Here is a 22,175-nt window from a genome sequence, read left to right on the forward strand (position 1 = left end):
GCACTTCAGGGGGATGCAGGCTCCAGGGCGGCCTGGGGTGTTAGCAGGGGGCCTGGTGCCAGCAGCAGCAAGCAACCTGGGCCTGCTCCACTCCCGCCCTGCCTCTTCCCGGCCCTGCTCTGTCCCCTCCCCTCCCCCATTCTACCCCACGTCCCCTCCCCGCCTCTTTCCGGTTTCCGTCCCCTCCCCCAAACGACACTGGAAGCTGGCTGGGCTGGGGCCAGGTCACTCACTGCTGCTGGCACCAGGCTCCCCGCTAGCCCCCCAGGCCGCCCTGGATCCCACATGCCCCTGAAGCACAGGGCCTGGGTTGGTTTCCCCGGTCTGTCCGAGGGACAGGATGGCTCTGCTTGGACCTGTTCTGGGCATGACCAAAAATTATACAAACCTGGTACCTATGCATAAGAGGATGTTATACAGACTGACCTTTTTGGAAGTCTAACTTGACTGAAACTCAAGCTGTAATTATCAGTCAGTTTCAGCCATGGAGATGTCCAGAGCTTGAATCATGATTTAACAAAGGTGACTTGAAGTGGAGTGGAGTTGATAAGAGGATTGACTGCGTGCAGTGTAGTGAGTCTTGTAGGTTGTGCTCAGGCGAATTTCTAAGTTTATAACCCTTATAAAACATGAGGAGTCCAACTGGATCCTTGTTTTGGAATATTCCTTTGCCATTTCTATTGTGGCAAAAGTTGCAGTATTTCAACTTTTATGCATCTGTACTGAATAACCAGGAGACCTTGGTAAGTAGATTTGATGGTTATTGACAGAGCTGAGCTGAGACAATCAAACTTCTGTTGGAGCATATTTTGACTTAAAACATTATCTTTGAACCTGCTATATTTGAAACAACTAAACCATATTTAATTTCTGGCTTTTCTGTCCATGTATGATGCACAATGCCCATGACACTACATGTTCTTGAGGTGTTTTTTGTTTTCACCAGACTGTAGAACATGGATTTCCTCACCAGCCCAGTGCATTGGGATATAGCCCCTCTCTCCATCTTATGGCTATCGGGACCAGATCAGGAGCCATCAAACTGTATCCTTTCTACACATGTGATTTAGAACTTGCAGTGTCAGACTGGATTCTCAGATTGTCTGGAGTTTTATCCCACAAACAAAGCAAAGAACCTCACCCAGTAACCTCAGTAACCCTTCTGTTTGAGCTCTAGCACTGCTTTTAGAGAGATGGTTAATTACTCTTGCTTAATTTTTCACCTTATTTTTGTCTGTAGTGGAATATATGATCTTCAGAAATGAGCAAAGTACATGGAACATGTTTTCTTGTTTTCCCTTATCCAGTTTTATATGTAATTGTGTTCATATAAAGCATTTAACATTTGTATGTATTATATGGAAGCAGTAAAAGCGGGTGAAGTGATCTGATTCCTTTTAGAGAGAGAAGATGGGTGAGGTAATATCTTTTATTGGTCAGACCTGAAGATGAGCTCTGTGTAAACTCAAAAGCTTGTCTCTCTCACCGACAGAAGTTGGCCCAATAAAAGATATTCCCTCGCCCACCTTGCCTCTCTAATATCCTGGGACCAACATGGTTACAATAAGAAAAGGAGTACTTGTGGCACCTTAGAGACTAACCAATTTATTTGAGCATGAGCTTTCGTGAGCTACAGCTCACTTCATCAGATGTATACCGTGGAAACTGCAGCAGACTTTATATATACACAGAGAATATGAAACAATACCTCCTCCCACCCCACTGTCCTGCTGGTAATAGCTTATCTAAAGTGATCAACAGGTGGGCCATTTCCAGCACAAATCCAGGTTTTCTCACCCTCCACCCCCCCACACAAATTCACTCTCCTGCTGGTGCTAGCCCATCCAAAGTGACAACTCTTTACATAATCAAGTCGGGCTATTTCTTGCATAAATCCAGGTTTTCTCACATCCCCCCCACCCCCATACACACACAAACTCACTCTCCTGCTGGTAATAGCTCATCTAAACTGACCACTCTCCAAGTTTAAATTTAGAATTTAAAATTTAAATTTAAAATTTAGAATTTAAATTTAGAACAACGCTTCCTCAGCTCTCGTCCCCTAAAGCCCCTACTCTACTTGCGCTATATTGATGACATCTTCATCATCTGGACCCATGGAAAAGAAGCCCTTGAGGAATTCCACCATGATTTCAACAATTTCCATCCCACCACCAACCTCAGCCTGGTCCAGTCCACACAAGAGATCCACTTCCTGGACACTACAGTGCTAATAAACAATGGCCACATAAACACCACCCTATACCGGAAACCTACTGACCGCTATTCCTACCTGCATGCCTCCAGCTTTCACCCTGACCACACCACACGATCCATCGTCTACAGCCAAGCTCTGCGATACAACCGCATTTGCTCCAACCCCTCAGACAGAGACAAACACCTACAAGATCTCTGTCAAGCTTTCTTACAACTACAATACCCACCTGCAGAAGTAAAGAAACAGATTGATAGAGCCAGAAGAGTTCCCAGAAGTTACCTACTACAGGACAGGCCTAACAAAGAAAATAACAGAACGCCACTAGCGGTCACCTTCAGCCCCCAACTAAAACCCCTCCAACGCATTATTAAGGATCTACAACCTATCCTAAAGGATGACCCAACACTCTCACAAGTCTTGGGAGACAGGCCAGTCCTTGCCTACAGACAGCCCCGTAACCTGAAGCAAATACTCACCAACAACCACATACCACACAACAGAACCACTAACCCAGGAACTTATCCTTGCAACAAAGCCCGTTGCCAATTGTGCCCACATATCTATTCAGGGGACACCATCACAGGGCCTAATAACATCAGCCACACTATCAGAGGCTCGTTCACCTGCACATCCACCAATGTGATATATGCCATCATGTGCCAGCAATGCCCCTCTGCCATGTACATTGGTCAAACTGGACAGTCTCTACGTAAAAGAATAAATGGACACAAATCAGATGTCAAGAATTATAACATTCATAAACCAGTCGGAGAACACTTCAATCTCTCTGGTCACGCAATCACAGACATGAAGGTCGCTATCTTAAAACAAAAAAACTTCAAATCCAGACTCCAGCGAGAAACTGCTGAATTGGAATTCATTTGCAAATTGGATACTATTAATTTAGGCTTAAATAGAGACTGGGAGTGGCTAAGTCATTATGCAAGGTAGCCTGTTTCCTCTTGTTTTTTCCTACCCCCCCCCCCCCCCAGATGTTCTGGTTTAACTTGGATTTAAACTTGGAGAGTGGTCAGTTTAGATGAGCTATTACCAGCAGGAGAGTGAGTTTGTGTGTGTATGGGGGTGGAGGATGTGAGAAAACCTGGATTTATGCAGGAAATAGCCCGACTTGATTATGTAAAGAGTTGTCACTTTGGATGGGCTAGCACCAGCAGGAGAGTGAATTTGTGGGGGGGGGTGGAGGGTGAGAAAACCTGGATTTGTGCTGGAAATGGCCCACCTGTTGATCACTTTAGATAAGCTATTACCAGCAGGACAGTGGGGTGGGAGGAGGTATTGTTTCATATTCTCTGTGTATATATAAAGTCTGCTGCAGTTTCCATGGTATACATCTGATGAAGTGAGCTGTAGCTCACGAAAGCTCATGCTCAAATAAATTGGTTAGTCTCTAAGGTGCCACAAGTACTCCTTTTCTTTTTGCGAATACAGACTAACACGGCTGTTCCTCTGAAACCTGTCATGGTTACAATAACACTGCATACAACAAATTCCTTTTAGCAAGTAAGATCGTATGTGGAGGATCAGACTAGATGAGCATAATGATCCTTTCTGGCCTTAAAACCAAATTGTCCCTTATTGTAAGCTCCCAGGCTATCTTAATACTGTAAAGTGGGAGAGGGAGACTATTTTTTTTAATGAATACCATCTCAAAGGTTGAAGTTTGCCATGAAGACGTTCTGCTTCCTGGATTAAAGTCCCCTAATGTTGGGCCAGAAGTAAAACTGTTGAAGGCAGTTGTTTGTCCAGTCCCAGGATAGCGTGTATTGTGTATACACAAAGGCACTGAGAGGCGGTTCCCATGACACAAGGCCAGCTGAGTTTGGAATGAAAGAGGCGTTCACTCCAACCCAGAAAGGAAAAGTTAGAGCTGTCTGCTTGCTTAATCATTTCCAGCACTGTTTGTGTTCAGAGAGGCTGAGCTCTGCAGGAAGGCGTTAGCTATCTGTCTCCTGGTTACAGATTGGTTAAGCAGGGATTGAAGTGTGTGGGAAACCACTAACAACCTTTAGAGAAAGCAGGATGCAGCCACCCTTTCTACATCTCCTCCAAACTACCAAATAAAAACTCCTGAACTTGCTTTCCATTGTTGTGTGCACACTAAACTTGAACTAGGCATGTATGGATTCAAAGGAATCTATGATCACCACTGATTCCACTTGGTTTCTAACTAAATCTCATCTCATTTGCTAGCAACTGCTCCTCAGGTGATTGTAGCTGTGGGTGATCTTTAATACTGTTGATCCTCAACAAACATTTCAGATATGGTGCTCCTGGGGTGGAGTTTATGGGTTTACATGAAGAGAATAATACCGTCATGCAGATACACTTTATTCCTGGCCAGGTGAGTGGAATTCATATACCTCAGTTACTGTGTGTGTGTGAGCACCTTTGAAAACCCATTGACTTGGAAATGGAGGATGGATGGACTCACCTCCAAGCCCTGAGTTCTAGAATCCTTTTGGGCTGTGTAATGTCTGTGTCCTAGAAATGCTGGGTCTGTGACAGGCCTCCGCAGTGTTGTTCGTTGTGCTGTAAATTGCACCCATTGTCGTGAAGATGTTAGTCATAAACATAGAGAGAGCACCTTTAATTGAGCTCAGAAAGTACCTGGTGGTAGTGGCAACAGGATTAGGATAAAGAAAAGGAGTACTTGTGGCACCTTAGAGACTAACCAGTTTGAGCATAAGCTTTCGTGAGCTACAGCTCACGTCATCGGATGCACTGCATCCAATGAAGTGAGCTGTAGCTCACGAAAGCTTATGCTCAAATAAACTGGTTAGTCTCTAAGGTGCCACAAGTACTCCTTATCTTTTTGCGAATACAGACTAACACGGCTGTTACTCTGAAACCTGTCAGGATTAGGATAGTTGCTGTTGCAAGAGGCTGTCTGAAAGGGCTTCCTTTTGTATTGCAACCTGCATTCCTGTAGTGGTGGAGCCCTTTTCCTCTGTGCTATGTAGTGCTCGCCAGGTGACACAGCAGCTGCTGTTCAGCAGGTTTCATCATTCTTTGGCCTGACATGCTTTGGCTAACCTAGCCACTTTTAAGCTTCCTTCCTTTGCTCTTGCATAGTATGGCTTCACCACTAACTAAAAATGGGAAGATAAAATTCCCCAGATGCCTGTTGGCTTTCTAACTGCCTTCCTCCCCGTTCCCCTCCCTCCCCCCGCCCGCAACCTGACTAATTAGTAGACCAGCGTGCCACAAGTACTCCTTTTCTTTTTACTGTCTGACTCACCCATTTGGGGAGAGCAGTGTTGTATTATGAGAGGGTGTGAATTCTCTAGATAGTAAACCACGCAAAATTTAATGGTATAAACTGAAACTCCCATGGGGGAGTATTGCATGTTGTACCAGGTGTGGCTTCAGCAGGCAAAAAATGCTTCATTTGAATTACAACTGGCAGGGCTGGGCTCATAAAAGGAGTCTGTGGCACCACCCTCGAGAATGAAGTTGGACGCAAAGAATGCAGGATGAGTGGTGAAGTGGAATACACCAGCAACTCCCAAAGCAGGGGTGTGGAGGGGTGTGTACCCACCTCAGCAAACCATGAAGGAAGTAAATACTGTGTGCTAGCTACAACATAGCTCTCTGAAATAGGTAGCAGAGTGTGGGATTTACCAATTGATGAAAGTGCAGCTAATATTGCATCCTTCAGAGGATCAGACCCTCATCCCTCCCTGCTGGTATATTGGATAAGAAGCAGACGACAAATGCTTTTAAGCCTGCAGGCCATTCTGTGTAGTCCCGAAGTCCCTTACTGCCTGAGTCAGCAGAATTCTGCTGAATATAACTGTGTAAGCCCGCTGCTCTGTGCGACCGGTTCCTGAATCCTGGATTAACTGAGGTAATCCCCGAACAGCAGTGGTTTATTGCTTGACTTAGTATACTGCTTTTAAATAGTTGCTTTCTTTATGATCATGTCTCCTGATTTTAGTGCCAGCTGGTGACACTGCTGGATGATAACAGCTTGCATCTCTGGAGCCTGAAGCAGCATAGTGGGGCATCTGAGCTGCAGGAGGAGCAAAGCTTCACACTTCGGGGGCCTCCTGGGTATTGTGCTCTAATATTGCTCTTTCTCTCCTTCCTGTGCCACCCACACAGCAGTTTATGAAGTGCACTCTGACATGGCTTAGTTCACAGTGCCCTGATTTAGGGCCCAATCCACCTTTCGACTGAAGTCAATAGGAGGGGTGTTTTCCATTGGTGTCAACAGGATTTGAATGAGGCCTCATCTGAATACAAAGGTGCACCAATTTAAAGGCCTATTTTTAAAATACATTTAGTTTAAATCTGTGCAACTCTGTATACTCACTCAAATCAATTTAAACCTGACATATATGTTGAGCTTACCCCTGTAACTACTCTTACATCAGTAAGCGTGTCCACAGATTTAACTAAATCATTTAAACCACAGTTTAAAATATTCCAGTATTTCTAGTTTAACTTTTTCCAGTTTCTGGACAACTTATTTATTTCTGCTCCTGTGGGTAGTTAGATGAGTTTCCCCTTAATAGTGACTAACACACACCGCTCTCTATCAATGCATTTCTGGATTATTTTTAGGTTTATTTTAAAGCTGGTGTTCTGCTTCCAAAAAAACCAAGATCCTGGCTCAAAGCTCCATTTGTCCAGCAAAATGCTTACTGAATCTCTTGCAAATGGCTTATGGGTAAAGCAGGGGTCAGCTTTCATCTGAGGCTCTATGGAGCTGTTTAAATGAATACCGTAGCTGCTTCTCTCTAGAACTGATCTCCTTCACAGGCAGTTAACTGGTTTCTTTTTGCATTCACAGATCTCCTCCAAGTGCCACCCAGATTACGGTTGTCCTTCCACATTCATCACGGGAAGTTCTGTACCTTGGCACTGAGAGTGGCAATGTCTTTGTGGTAGAGCTCCCGTCCTTCAGACTGTTAGAGGATAGGACCATCACCTCTGAGGCAGTGCTGCAGCGGTGAGCAAACGGGTATATTGACCAATGGGATTGGTCATGTATAGACATGACAGAAGGGAAAAGTTTGTGTGTTGCACTTAACCAATTTTTTATTCCAGTTTGTACACTGGAGCCTAACTTATATTAAATGTTACAGGCTGCAAATGTTGGATGGTGTTGGAGAGACAAATCCTTACTCTGGGCCCTAGTTTGTCTGCGTTATACAGATGGTATTCTCTGGACAGGAATAACCCAAGACAGTTATAGCAGAGGTGCTGTAGAACATTGCAGAACTATTTAGGGGAAGCATGCAGTAGGTCTGCAAATGCTGTGCCTGTCTCATCTAGTGCTCAGTCCCTCATGATTAAGGGTACAATTTTGTCATGGATATTTTTAGTAAAAGTCATGGACCGGTCATGGGCAATAAACAAAAATTCACAGAAGCCATGACCTGTCCCTGACTTTTAGTAAAAACATTCCTGACAAAATGAGGAGGCAGGAGGGTCCGGCACCCTGTCCCGTTGCATGCAGTGGCTGGGAGCTGTGGCCCCCCAACTCCTGCAAGGGGTGAGGAGCTGCGGGGGGATCCCCTGCCATCAGCAGCGGCTGGGAGCTTGGGGGGGAGGGAGGGGAGATCCTCCACTGCCCTGTGAGGCTGGGGAGTGCCAGGGTCCCCCAGCCACTGCTGCAGTGCTCCAATGTCATGGATTCTGTCACTTCTGCAACCTCAGTGACATAATTGTACCCTTACTCATGATGATGTATCCAAGTCTCGCCAACAAATATTAAATTAATTTAAGGTTCCAGAATGTTTAACAAGGCATTTAATTTTTTATATGGGCGATGGGCAAAGTTGCTACCTCTTTGCTATGTCTACAGAAACTCAGGGTAATGTTTTCAAAAATGCCCAAGGTTCCTATGGTGCTTTGGATGCTTTAGAAAATTTTGCCCTGATTCCTTATGTACCTGTAACCTTTTGAGGTGGGAGTCTCACCAAAAAACACATTTTGTGGAATGCGTTGCTTCCAGTGCTGGCTGTAAGCACAAACGGTTGGCAACAGGCTCGTGTCAGCTTCATCCCACTGCCTGTGGCTCTCCTCTCCACTCTTTCCCTGCCCTTGTCAGTGGGACTGGAGAGGGAGATAGCTCACATCCTTTCTACTCCCCGCTTTGTGGGCTTCCTGCTGTAGATTTCATCACAGGCATCTGATTTCCCCTTCTGATGGTGGGACTGGGCAAGGAGGTCCTCTCTTTTAGAGTCTCCACAGTAGTTTCCTTGCTTAATGCCCTGCAAATCGTAAGGATCTTGGCTGAGTTTTAAAAGATGCCATGCTTGTTCTCACCCTTCTAAGAGTTTCACCTTCCCTGTCCTTCCCAGCATGTTTCTCTCCCATACTTACGCGGTCAATGTGGCTGTCATAGGCAGGTGCACGTGGATTAATTTTTCTCCGCATTTTGCCCAGGGTGCCAGAAGACTATCGTAACAGGCGGTCGTTTGAATTGGTTGAAGCCTTACGGGAGCATCCCAGGAACCCTGGCCAGATTCTGATTGGATACAGCAGGGGCCTCATTGTCCTCTGGGACGTGCATAACAAAAGAGTGTCGCACCACTTCCTGGGCAGTCAGGTATTAATGAGGGCTGAAATCATTGGGCATGAGCAAGGTGAGCCCCCCTCTCTCCAGGGTTCTCTGAAGAAATAGATCCAGGAGGTACAGGGAGAGCCAACTCCGTTATTTCGCTCTTATGAATGTATATTCCGGTTCTAGAAGGGTTAAAGATTCTCTGGATGTCGGTCATTCTGTGTCTCTTCCTCCCTAGCAACTGGAGAACCTCTTTTGGCAGAAGGATGGCCGTCAAATCATTAGCTGCCATTATGATGGAAGTTATGCCCAGTGGCCAGTATCCAATGATAACAGGCAGCCTGAGCCCCTGGAAAGCAAAGTGCCTTATGGTCAGTATATGTGTGATAGAAACAAACTGCTTCTGTGCTGAGGCTTAAACTGCTTTTGTTGAACTGCTCTTAAATTCAAAGTCGCTTCAAGCCCCTCTGGGATCTCGGAGACAAGCTCTCCCCTGGTGTGTAGTCATGGCAGCGCAATGCAGAGCTGTTGCCCCAATGGGCATTAAACATCTTAACTCAAAGGGGTCTCTTAAATCCAGTTTGCTTTGGCTTTGAACTCTGCTGAAGTAAGGATGTCTAACTGAATGTCTGTACTGAGCATAGATGAGCAGGAGGTAAAAATCTGCGTACAGAAGCATAGCTCACATGATTGGGAAAGGAGCTAGGGATTCAGTTTTATTCCTTGTTCTGAGTCAGGTGTCCAGCTTGCTGCCGGCACGCAGTGCCAAGAGGCAAAACAACAGCAGGGGTTCGTTACCCGGTGTGCTTCACTCAATAATTACAACGGGGTGGAGAAGCAGAAAAGTTTATTTGAAGCTTCAAAAAGGTACAGGGAGACTAGAATCTCAAATCCTGTACCCAGAGCAGGAAGTTACACAGGCTTTTATACATATATACATTTATACTTATGTAATAGCAAGCTGCCCTAAGTATCCATATAGCCAGCCAATCCAGTTACCAGCTAGTTGAATTTCTTCTCTGGTCTGTTACTTCAGTGCTAAAGAGGAAGTGATGCCTCTTGTTGGCTGAAACTCCTCAAAAGAGGATGACTTCTTCCTTTTGCCATATGGAGGCCTCCATATTGGCCTGATCTGGCCTTTAGAGCTTACTATCACCCCTGCGTTAACCAGAAGAGAGTGCTGGAAATTGAGGCACTTCTAGTTAATGCAGAGGTGATAGTAACCAGAACTGCATTACTGACAGCAGTACAAGTCAGCTACCCTTTGGCCTTAGCCTTCTTCGCACTGAATAATACTACGAGAAATGGCATCTCCTAGAGAAAGTACTGCTTCTCTGAGTTCAGCACAGTGAGGTGCCACTGCTCCACATACTATTCAGCTTGTGTGGCCCTACCATGTATTTGGCACTTTTGTCACTATTAAGCAGAATAATTAAAAAGGGCCTTCAATTTCCACTCTGCTTCCCCTTGCTAGAAATATGAACGCCACCTAATGGAAGATGCATCTTACAATTGTGGTAACTTTGTAAATCTGTCATCCTAGGTCCTTTCCCTTGCAAGGCCATTTCCAAGATTTATTGGCAGACGACAAAGAATGGGTAGGTTCTCGTTTATTCATTTCCCTCCCACCTACTGTTTACAAGAGATGTTTAAGATAATAAAGGGGTTGGGGGTGGGGAAGCACAAGTTTTCTTGTAATCCGTTGCTGACTACACTGGTCTCTCACATGTAGCCCCTTTTGAGTAACACTGTAGGGAGCCTTTGTCAAACATTGGGGCCTTAAACTTTCTCAGTTAATAAGTTTTTGGTGAAATAGATGGACTCTAAAGAGAGCACAAACGTTGTGTGTCTTTGTTTTTAAGGCTACCTTACATTATATTCCAAGGAGGGATGCCCCGGGCTAGCTATGGTGACCGGCACAGTATCTCTGTCATCCATGGCAGCCAGCAGACTGCCTTTGACTTTACATCGCGGGTGATAGACTACTTTGTCATCTGCAATGCAGATCCTGCTGCAGGTATGTGTTGACAAGGTGCCCCTTCTCTTCTGAAGAGTCAGGGGCAGCCTGGAGTTGCTCTATGGGTGGAGATTCTGGACATGACAAGTAGCAGCTTAGATGCAAAGCACTGTTTTGCTTGTGTTGGGTTGTTTTGTATCATTTTAACTGTCTCAAGATGCAATTTATAAGTGAAGTGTGAAATACTGGCAGCAGTGATGGATCAGCTATAAACTTCGTAAGCACCCACTAAAACCCACTTGTTGTATTATTGTTCACGCTCTTATCAGCTCATGGAAACAGAGCAAGGCTGGACATGGAGCATGATTAAGTTACAAGATCCAGTTCTGAATATTTCTATTAAGAGACAGCGCGTCAAAGGGGACTGTAATTAAAAAAAACAATCTCAGACTGGGAGTGAGTAGCTTTCTTAATTAGTGTCTGGGTTTATGACATGAGGCTCCATGTAGCATATGAACAAAGGGTAAGGTTACAACTAAGGGTCGGTATACAAAGCATTTTATTAATTCTCTGCTGGCCAACACAAATGTTTACATTTTTTTATACAGCTTAGAAATGACTCAATCGTATTTGTTCCACCAGCTCCCGATCAGCATGTCCCATAGCTTCTCCTTTTCCTGCTAGCAATGTGGAGCCTTTGCTACCTAAGTTTGCAATACCTGGAATCACTTCCTCTCTTTATCCATCAGATCTGAATGTGTCAATGATCCAGCCCCCACCTGACTCTTTTTTTTTTTTTCCCCCAAAACCTTTTTGGTTCTCCTGCCCATTTCACTATTGCTACTGATCTCGCCTTCAGAACAGATGTCAACTTAGTTATTTTAAGTTACAGAAATACACTGTTTAAAAAAAAATAAAAATGGTTGAGTGAATTGCAGAACTAAGTGCCTCGGGGGTTCTGTGAGCAACTCTCTCCTGTCATGTGCTATTTAGCCTTGCTAGGTTTTTCAGTTTATGGTGGTCTATAATACAGAGAAGACTTCCAGTTTTAATAGATAGATGTCTTGGAGAAGCAGACATCTAGTTTGGAAACTAAACACTGTAGCTGTTTCCATGGCTTTAAAGGATTTTTTTCAGTTGGACTTTAATTGCTTCTTTATGATGAAAGCAGGAAAGATGTTTGTCACTATAACCTTGTTGACACTAACTACCTATTGCAGATAAGGTTACAGTGTCTTCTAGGATAGACAAGACCTGAATTTCTTATTTTAAAAGACAAGCTTTCAGTCCTCCTTTATACATCCTATAGAAGCACATGAGCCAATTTTTTTTAACCTTGCAAGTGTTGGCTCTGAGATGCTGACAAGAGAATATATTTGAAGTTGGAATAATCAGAGTTTTATGATCACACTTGACACTTCTAAACACAATTCCTGGATGTGAATTAAGAGGCTTTAGCCTGAAATAACTACAAGCTACCAAGCTTGTACTGCCCAAGAATTGAGCAATCCAGTTTGCCTGTGTTTCTAATGTGTGCATGCAGGAGCTGTTAGAGGAAGCTGTAGCTGCAGCACTTCAGACCAGGAAGTTATTTACAACTAAATGTCGTGTCTGTGGTCAGCAAGCTTCCTTGTGGCTGAGTGCCTAATACTAGTGGATCTGCCCAGCTCACCTTACGTGCCCCTTAGAGTGTTCTTCATGATGGAAGTAGCGAGGGGTGGCTATATCCCAAAGCCACTTGAATGAATGAGTGTGAAGCTTGTGTATAGCAGCATGATTCTAGAAGGCAGCTCTTTCCCTTCCCCATCTTCAGACTGAGAATACTTTTAAAAAAATAAACATGCAGATTGGATATTCCTGTTTGTTTCCAGCTGTTAGTGGGTGGATGGATGGGAGACACATGCGTTACACACTATTGCCTGTACTGTTAGACTGTGCATCTACAGTGTACTGTCCATACTATTAATGCTGTACCAAGGTGCAGTGCCCACTATATTTATATAGTGCTTATAGCTGCATGGTGCTCTATGGATGTACAAGAGACTGGGTCGTTGCCCTGCAGAGTTTATCTCAATTAGGCACAGTGAAGGACAGCAGACTGAGGAGCAAAATAACAAAACACTTAGTTCTTTTAGCTATATCGTATCCCCACCACCACTTTATATATGGAGAAACTGAGTCACAGAAGTGACTAGACTAGGGTTGTTCAGCAGGCCAGAGCCAGAAGTACAACCCAGATCACCTGACTCCTAACCCAGTGTGAGGTAGAGAAATAATGCACTTAAAGCAAATATTAATACACTGAGTATCTTGTAGGGTTTGTTTAGGAGATTTTGTTACTTGTGAGTCTTATACTTCAGATGGTCAGACAAGTGAGCAGGAGGTGAATTAATGGTGGAAAACTAATCCAAATAGAGTTGTGAGCAGAGAGATGGCCAAGGAGAGCTGTTTGGGGTATGATAAGTGGGCTGCGTTGATGTGAATGCAGCTGTGTTCACTTTTAGATTTTCCACTAAAATAAAGTGCACTTATGTAGTTTTTATATGATGCTCTTTAAAGAGCTGAAAAACCTGCATTAATAAATAATTTAGATATGGGTAGAGCCCAACTTTGGTTTTCCCATCAGTAACATGGCTGCCTTGCAACATATGTAAAAGCATGAATATCAGGGTGCAGTGAAGGGAGAGGGGCGCAGAGGGCCCATGACGAGATGGGAGTGCTGTCTAGCCCCTACTTAAGTGAGTGGCATTGTGACCCTGTGCACCAGGATGCAATGCCACTCATTCAGATTTGGCCTAGCCAGCCCCCTGTCCTGATGACGGGCTGTCCAGGCCAAAGTTGAGTAAGTGGTGTTGTGGTCCTGGTGCGCAGGGTCGCATTGCCACTCACATTTGGGGCTGCCAGTAATCTGAGCCCCCTCCTGAGCAAAATTCTGGTTGAGCTTTTGAGTGTTAATACCATATACAGTAATACGGAATTCTATACGTCTCAGCTTTGTGGTTGCATTAATGGCTTTTTGTACGTAATTGATAATTGTAGTGCTGTTACAGGTATAGAAATGTTCTTTTCAAGCATTGCAGATGGCACAGCACACCAGAAGCAGGGAAGCTTCAGATGTCTGAGAGCTGAAATGTAAACATTTGTCAATTCCAAGTAGCACAGCATTTCCCAGAACCTGCTGCATTACTGCTTTTAAGCAGCTTAGCCTTGAGGGACTGAGGTCTTAACAGAGCACTGAAACAGTCATTGCCGGGGTGAGAATACATACCCATCCATCCCAGCCATTATTAGCTAACTGTAGGTCAAAGGCCTCTTGGGTATATCTACACTGCAATAAAAAAATCCACGCCACTGAGTCTCAGAGCTTGGGTCAGTTGACTTGGGCTCACGGGCTGTGGGGCTAAAGATAGCAGTATAGCTGTTCAGGCTGGGGATGGAGCATAGGCTCTGAGACCCTGCAAAGCGGGAGGGTCTCAGAGCCAGGGCCTGAATGTCTCCAGTGAAATTTTAGCCCCACAGCCTGAGCCCCATGGGCCCGAGTCAGCTGACCCAGGTACAGCCACAGGTCTTTTATTGCAGTCTAGATGTACCCAAATGACATTAGGAGTCAGATTTGGTCAACAATGTGGCTGACCCTCTGCAGGACTTTCTATTAATGCTGCTGAGGTTTTGTCACACTTGTTGAGAGCTGTTTCGAGTTTCTGGCTAAATATGCAGGTTAGTCCAAAAATAGTTGAGGAGTATTTATTTACTGCTGTTCACAATCATGTTTGTGGGGAGAAGCTTCATGGGAATATATTTTCATACCTATTCTATAGGAAGCGTATTTCTACTGTTAGAGCATATGTAGCTAATTTTGTGATTAAAGCACTAGGTGCATCATCTTATCAAAGCACTATCAAAACCCAGTGAATAAGCCAGTTGAATAGTTTCAATGAATTTTCTTTGCACAGAGTTTGATGACCCCTCTGCTATGGTGGTGCTAGCCGAAGAAGAGCTGGTGGTAATAGACCTAAAGAGTGCAGGCTGGCCAGCAGTCCATCCTCCGTACCTGGCATCTCTCCACTGCTCAGCCATCACCTGTTCACACCACGTCTCCAATATCCCACTGAAACTGTGGGAGAGGGTGATCAGCGCTGGAAGCAAACAGAACTCTCATTACTCAAATATGGTACGGCAGCTTTAAGCATGCACCCATTCACATGCACATAAGAACATTATAACATACTCAGTAGGTATCTTTTCTGCCCGGCTGGCTGCAGAATGCCAAGTGAAGCACTGTTGTGGTTGGTGGTAGTACTAAGAAGTCCTGCTCCCAAAAGACCACCGACTTAGTGAAGACAACTATTTGGAATTCAAAATACTTAGTTCTCCAGCTTTCAGCAGCTCTTAGTAAAAGTGAGCTCCAGCTCAGATTGTTTCCAGCAGTCAGTGCTAGCAAGCAAAGCTGCTTCTAAACCAGGAGCTGTCAGCCAGAGCAGCTTCTTAAAGAGGAAACTTGAATATAACAACTCCTAACCAAGAAAGTACAACTGATGAGATCAGAACTAGTACATCTAATCTTAATCCAAACAAAGGCTAACAGAATACGCACAGACAGATGCTCTTTCCTTGTAGCTCATGCTTTCCTGTTCTCCTCCCTCTCTATGGCATGCTCTGTTGCACTCTCATTTCACAGTCAGTCATGGTGTGGTCTTCAAGAGTGTTTTCTTTTTAGCCCTGGCTGATAGATGGTGGCACCAACCTGGCTCCAGATCCTCCCCAGAGGGACCTGCTCCTTACAGGGTAAGTGCTTAAACTGATAAAAATCAAGGCTTCCTGCCCAGTATTTACCCATTTTTGAATTGCGTGTGTTCCTGTCATAAGTGTCACATGAATAGACTTGACTCCTGAGCTCTCTTCTGCAGAGAGTAGGTCACCACTTAGAATCATAGAATCATAGAATATAAGGGTTGGAAGGGACCCCAGAAGGTCATCTAGTCCAACCCCCTGCTCAAAGCAGGACCAATTCCCAGTTAAATCATCCCAGCCAGGGCTTTGTCAAGCCTGACCTTAAAAACCTCTAAGGAAGGAGATTCTACCACCTCCCTAGGTAACGCATTCCAGTGTTTCACCACCCTCATAGTGAAAAAGTTTTTCCTAATATCCAATCTAAACCTCCCCCACTGTAACTTGAGACCATTACTCCTCGTTCTGTCATCTGATACAGCTACAGCTCACTTCATCGGAAGCTCATGCTCAAATAAATTGGTTAGTCTCTAAGGTGCCACAAGTACTCCTTTTCTTTCTATGGGAGTTGCAGCAGTTTTACATAATTGATACAAATGAGCACAGTCAGACCCGTATGGTCTAGACATTTCAGTTTCTGATGTTACACTGGATGCTAGAATGAGATAATTTCCCTGTCCATGTTGTACAAGAAGTCTGCCCCTCTACTGCTTTTCATCTGGAATTTCACAACACTTTTCAAACATCCCTGCCAGGTAATTCTATAGGATTTTCAGTGTCGGGATTCTTGACACAACTAGCTCTTCTTAGAGGTGCAGGGGTGCTGCAGGAAAGATCAAAGTTGCATTAGCAGAGCAGTCACCCATGACTCAGAATGTTGTTGTTGCTACGGGCTAGGAGTAAGGGGATGGAGGTGAACTGAAGGTAATATTCCTTTCCTATTTCTGGCTCTGTCAGTGTTCTTAAATCCTTTTATTTTACAACATCAGCTTCATAAAACCCAGTAGGAGTGCAAACTAAAATTCTCCCTAGGATTCAGGGATGTGTAAAAGGACTGCTTTCACACCTTAGCATGTATGTCTCAGGTTGTGCCTCCTGTCTTTAAAATAGCTGGTCTCTTAGAAGGGGGGATTCTGCTTTCTCTTTCTGTCTCTTTCCCTCCTGCTCTCTCCCCATGCTGCGACAGCTATTAGTGAATGACTTGTTTCTGACTCTTCCCCATCAGGCACGAGGATGGCACTGTGCGGTTTTGGGATGCTTCAGGTGTTTGCTTGCGCCTCCTTTATAAGCTGAGCACTGTGAGGGTCTTCCTCACAGATGCAGATCCCAATGACAACATGAACCCGCTGGGTGAGGATGAATGGCCTCCGCTGCGTAAGGTGAGATGGCAGTCACTCAGGTAAACTTTCTGAACCTAGAGAGTTTGCATTCCTACTGTTGTTGCCTATCCACTTTGCAGCTGCAGTGCTAAGGCCAGCTTGTGTTGATGTGACCTCTTTACATTCCATCCACCAGGTTGGTTCCTTTGACCCTTACAGCGATGACCCCAGGCTCGGGATCCAGAAGATTTACCTGTGTAAATACAGCGGCTATCTGACCGTAGCTGGTACGGCAGGGCAGGTACTGAAACTGTAAAACTGATTTTTTGGTGGTCTGCTTTTAAGAGTGCTTCTTGACTAGCATAGGAAATACAACACAAACTAGAAATGGAGGACAAAATTGATTCCCCTCTGGGGGTGAGTTTTCTTCACTCTGTAAATAGAGCCATTTTGTGGAAGGTCCCCCTATCTGTCAGCTCCTTCTTGTCTATACTGTATTCTCCCCCTTCTGTCTGACTTGACCCTTCAGCCCTGAGGTAGTTGCCAGCTACCTGGGTTTTTATGCTTCAGCTTTTTAAAACTTCCCCCTGATTGTCTCTGCCTGTTGTCTGTACGCCTTCGCTATTTGCATTTTGTGCAGGCACACTGCCTGCTAGCTAGCCAGTTGGATCCTGGTGTTGCTGGTGCCTAATCAGTAAGTGGCACCACCTTGCAACATTCATATAACGGAGAAGCTTGGAGACAATTTAAAGTGGCTGGGTCAGTTCGCAATCCTGCTGACCGGAGGAGGTATTGCTGTGCCTCTGGGGAGCCTTTGGGGACGCAACCGGCCTGAGGCTTTCTCGCTATCTAGTGCAACTGCAGCAGGGGCTGATGGTTCTTTGCCCTCCCTGTTCTCAGAGCTTGATGCTGTTGTAACCCTTTTCTGTGACTGACACCCATGATCCTTACGTATTTCAGCCAAAAAAGGTAAACTACCTCTGCTGTCTCCCTTGTTCCTGTTCCTTGCAAGAGCCTGTGTTATTGCTGTGACAGAAGACCCCATTTTGGTGTCTGTATAATGTTTCCATTAGCCTGTGCTACAATCCTCCTTCCGTGAAGACATAACGTGTCTCCTCTCATGTAAACTGACCATGAGCGCCTGTGCTTTGCTTTGTCCCCCAAGCCCTCTCCTCTTCTTAGGAAGCATTGAATGAGTTAGGATGGTTTGATTTGAAGTAACCAAATTTGGTAGCTAGAATGTCATGCTGCCAACATAATTAATCAAATTAAGAAATTTTTAAAATGGGAGGCAAAAGTTCTCATAGAAACTTTGCCCAATGGGTGTCCGTTTGTCATAGGAGTCAGATGGGGAGGCATGTGGTCATGCTGGAAACAAGTATGCATGTTGAAGCCATCGAGAGATCAGGTTGAGTCTAAAAGCTCTGGGGATTGCACAAAGCCTCTGAGCTTATTCCTGTTCCCTCAGATACTGGTGATGGAACTGAACGATGAAGAGTCAGAGCATGTTGTGGACCACGCTGAAGCAGACTTACTACAGGACCAAGAAGGCTATAAGTGGAAAGGTCACGAGAGGCTAAAGGCCCGAGATGAGCCTGTCCGATTTGAACCTGGCTTCCAACCATTTGTCCTGGTTCAGTGTCAACCACCTGCTGTGGTCACGTCACTGGCCCTTCACTCTGAATGGAAGCTCGTGGCCTTTGGTACCAGCCATGGCTTTGGGCTCTTTGATCACCAGCAGAAACGACTGGTCTTTGTCAAGTAAGTCTCTTCCTTTCTGGCATGATATGGGTACTTCCCTAGATATGGGAGCAGGCTGGCTAGCTCTTCCAGGCAGTCCTAGTAAGAGTTGGTATTTCCTGGTTTATGGAGATCAATGGGTATAGAGAAAAGTCTTCTCCTGCTGGGATGAGTGTCTCTCCTGTGCTTGTTAGTAAGAGTTCACATGCCTAGCTACCAGTTGCTCCCGTACTGCCAGCCAGCTGGTCAGAAAAGCAACTGAGCACACCTGCCAAATCTTTTTTTTGTCTTAGATGTACGTTGCATCCCAGTGACCAGCTGGCCTTGGAAGGCCCTTTGTCTCGGGTGAAGTCCTTGAAGAAATCCCTCCGGCAGTCGTTCAGGCGGATCCGGAGAAGCAGGGTGTCTAGCAGGAAGCGGCGAGCTGGTGGTGGGATCACTGGGGAGGTGAGTCAGTCTGTCTCTAAGGGCTTGTCTATATGGTGGGTAAGCTCACAGTAGCTGGTGCACACTAGCTATTCTGCACTAATTCCCCATGTATACACTCTTGCTGCACACTGAAGTGCCTTTGTGTGTGTTCACTTAATACACTTTGGAGTCGTATTAAGCTAAACTGCCTCAGGACACCCTTCATGCACAGTAAGTGTGTGCACTTGTGGGGAGTCTGTGTGCAGTAAGCTAGTGTGTGAATTTAAAGCACACTAACTTCCCTGTGTAGACAGGCCCTAAGCCTGAGCCTTGTAAACTCCTGCTTGGACCACATGGTGGGGAGAGCAGGGTAATGCAGTTGTTCTTAATCTTCAGTCTTAGGTCTGGTCTATACTACAGAGTTAAGTCAATGTAAGACCGCTTATTCTGACCTAACTCTGTAAGCGACTACACTAAAATGTATCTCCCACCGTTGTAACTCCTCCACTATACCAACTTTACTCCACTTCCATGAGAGGTGTAGTGCTTAACTCAAAGTAGTTGGGTCAACAGTGTCAGTGTCGTGTCAGTTATATCGACTGTTGCTGCCTTTCAGATACCATCCCAGAATGTCCCACATCAGCAGTTAAATTGGTGCACTCGCTCCTGGTGAGGACATGCACTATGAGCAGAAAGAGCAAAGTATGGACGTGTAAAACCAATTCAATTCTGCGGTGGCTGTACGTCGACATAACTCAGGTCAACTTATTTTTGTAGTGTAGACTTGCCCTTACTGTACAAATTGCAGCTTGACGTAATGGCCTGCACACAGGGCAAGCCTGCAGAATTAAGTTGACTTAACTTAGGTCGGCATATAGCTGCCACAGTAATTGTGCATTCTACACTTAGCTCCTAGTTTTGACAGTGTGCATCCTCACCAGGAGTCCCTGTGTCAATTGTACTGTCAGTACGGGGCGTTGTGGGATAGTTGTTGAAAGCTGGTAACAGTCTATGTAATCAACGCAGTGTCTACACTGATACTGAGTCACCCTAATTACATCGACGTTGACTCTATGCCTCTCATGAAGGTGAAGATAAGTTGGCGTAGCAGGGCAGTTACATCGGCGGGAGCGAAATTTTAGTGTAGACACATACATAGTTAGGTCAACGTAAGCTGCCTTGCATCAACCTAACTCTGTAGTGTATCCGGCCTCAGTCTTGTCACTCCTAACATTGGTAACTATTTACTCCTGGGGGAATTCTGTGCCAAAAAAATTAAAAATTCTGCACACAATATTTTCAAATTCTGTGTATTTTATTTGTCAAAATAACACAGTATAATCACACCAGTTTCAGTTATTTTCAGTCATTTATTTCAAAATACCAGTCAGCAAGTGTTTCTGTAACAATACAGAAAAAAAGATTCAGGAAATGTTTTTTGACAAATAGATTCCTTACTAGGTATATTAGTACAGAACTCTGAGTAATAAATAATTTAAACTACAATATGGAACCATATTTTCTGCACCCCTGAGAAGCAGTGCAATAGCTTGGGGAGGAGTTGGGGGTAATGGAGGAGCTGAGGGAGAGGGAAGTAATTGCTGGGTGTGAACTTGGAGGATTGTTTGGTATGGGTGGGAAAAGTATGGAATAGGTTTTTGGGGGGGGATGGGAAGGGATTGTTAGGAAGCTTCCCCCATGCAGACCCTGGCTAACCCCAGCCTCTCCCATTCAGTCAGGCACATGTGTCCTTGCACCCCCTGTCCCCATGTGTTCCTCCACCCCCACTCAGACACCCTGACCCATCTCTATGTGGTCCTGCACCCCCTCCCACTGTCCCCATGTGTCTCTGAGCCCCCATTCAGTCACCCCCTGTCTCCATGTGGCCCTGCACCTTCACTCCCGCTCAGCCCCTGCCCAAGTCTCTCCTCCTGACTAGCCCTTATGAGCCCATCTGACAACACACACCCCTCTCCCCGCCTGCCCAGCAGCCCCACACTGTCTGTCTCCCGATAGCCCCTGTCTCCTGACCTGGCCTAACAGGCACTGTGAAGAAGACAGGGTCTTTCTCTTCCCTTACTTGCTGGGACATCCTGTTCTGTTCTATCACCACAGCTCTTTCTGGTGGGTGAAAGGTGGAACTGCAGTTTTTTTGCTTATAAAAAAATATGCGTGGCTCATTAATTATGCGCACACACATGGTGCAGAATTCCCCCAGGAGTAACTATTTAGATATAGAACACTTGACTAACTCTGTTTTGGATCTTTATCTGGCAAAACGCTCTGTCCGGAGTTGAAATAAAAATATTAATAAAATACAGAGATTCATCAAGGACCAAAGTTGGGCATTTTCCTTCACTTGCTTGCCACTGCCTTTCTCCTCCCCTACACTATAAAGAGATAGTGTAGGGGAGGAGAAATCTTCCAGGGGAGATTGAGGGAGGCTTTATACCCAAAGTTAAATTCCCCTCTAGAGAGGAAGACTCTCTCTAAAGGTAACTACTTGATGTCTTTGAGAGACAAGGTAACTGAGGTAATCGCTTTTATTGGACCAGTTTCTGTTGGTGAGAGGGACAATCGTTCAAGCTCCACAGAGCTCTTCTTCAGGTCTGGGAAAGATCATCAGTGTCACAGCTAACGCAAGGTGGAACAGATTGTTAAGTACAAGGAGTTAACGTTGCAAGAAACCATTCAAAATGACATGCGCAATTAATACTTCTGCAGTCATAGAACAAAGAGTTAATGCGTTACAGATTGTTGTAATGAGATAGAAAGCCAGGTTCGCTACTGAGTCCATGATTTTTGGTGTCCAGCAGAGTTGTGAATTTAAACTTCCAGGCTTGTCTTTTAAGGTGTTGTGCAGGTTTCCTTTGACAAATTGGACTGAGAGGCCAGATATGGAGTGTTCATTTTGTGAAAAGTATTCACTCCCAGATATGATGATGATTTTTGTCTTTTATCCGAGGTCATTCGAGAGCATAGTGATTGTCTTGTTTCACCCACATAGTTGTTGGCGCATTTGATTCACCAGATAAGGTGCACCGCATGCGTAGGCACTGTGGATCTTGAAAGGTGTGTTTTGTGGGGTATTGATCATTATAGCAGTGAATATAAGACTGCAGGTTTTGCATATGTTAGGGCAGTGTCTGGTACTGGTTTGAGTTGGTGTATTCTGGTCTGTGGGGAGCTTGCTTCTGATGCGTCGTTTGAAGGTCAGAAAAGGGGATTTAGAAAGATGATTTTTTTTTTTTTTTTTTTAGGATGTGGTCC

General features: G+C 45.0%; 1 protein-coding gene across 3 annotated transcripts in view; it reads left to right on the forward strand.

Moving 5' to 3' along the window:
• Nucleotides 1–22,175, forward strand: part of LLGL2 (LLGL scribble cell polarity complex component 2) — a 66,478-nt gene that overhangs the window by 32,714 nt on the left and 11,589 nt on the right. For all 3 annotated transcript variants that reach the window (XR_007352471.2, XM_048818048.2, XM_048818049.2), the window contains exons 3-16: nt 947–1,044; nt 4,499–4,580; nt 6,177–6,292; nt 7,035–7,193; nt 8,636–8,798; nt 8,992–9,124; nt 10,297–10,351; nt 10,616–10,770; nt 14,664–14,881; nt 15,428–15,495; nt 16,664–16,817; nt 16,954–17,058; nt 18,226–18,518; nt 18,791–18,944. Coding sequence is in view for 2 of the 3 variants with exons in the window: in XM_048818048.2 (XP_048674005.2) it covers nt 947–1,044; nt 4,499–4,580; nt 6,177–6,292; nt 7,035–7,193; nt 8,636–8,798; nt 8,992–9,124; nt 10,297–10,351; nt 10,616–10,770; nt 14,664–14,881; nt 15,428–15,495; nt 16,664–16,817; nt 16,954–17,058; nt 18,226–18,518; nt 18,791–18,944 (1,953 nt within the window). In the remaining variant the exon portion in view is untranslated. The remainder of the gene's footprint in view (nt 1–946; nt 1,045–4,498; nt 4,581–6,176; nt 6,293–7,034; nt 7,194–8,635; nt 8,799–8,991; nt 9,125–10,296; nt 10,352–10,615; nt 10,771–14,663; nt 14,882–15,427; nt 15,496–16,663; nt 16,818–16,953; nt 17,059–18,225; nt 18,519–18,790; nt 18,945–22,175) is intronic.

The sequence above is a fragment of the Caretta caretta genome, chromosome 14, assembly GCF_965140235.1.
Source record: "Caretta caretta isolate rCarCar2 chromosome 14, rCarCar1.hap1, whole genome shotgun sequence".
Classification (NCBI taxonomy): domain Eukaryota; kingdom Metazoa; phylum Chordata; order Testudines; family Cheloniidae; genus Caretta; species Caretta caretta.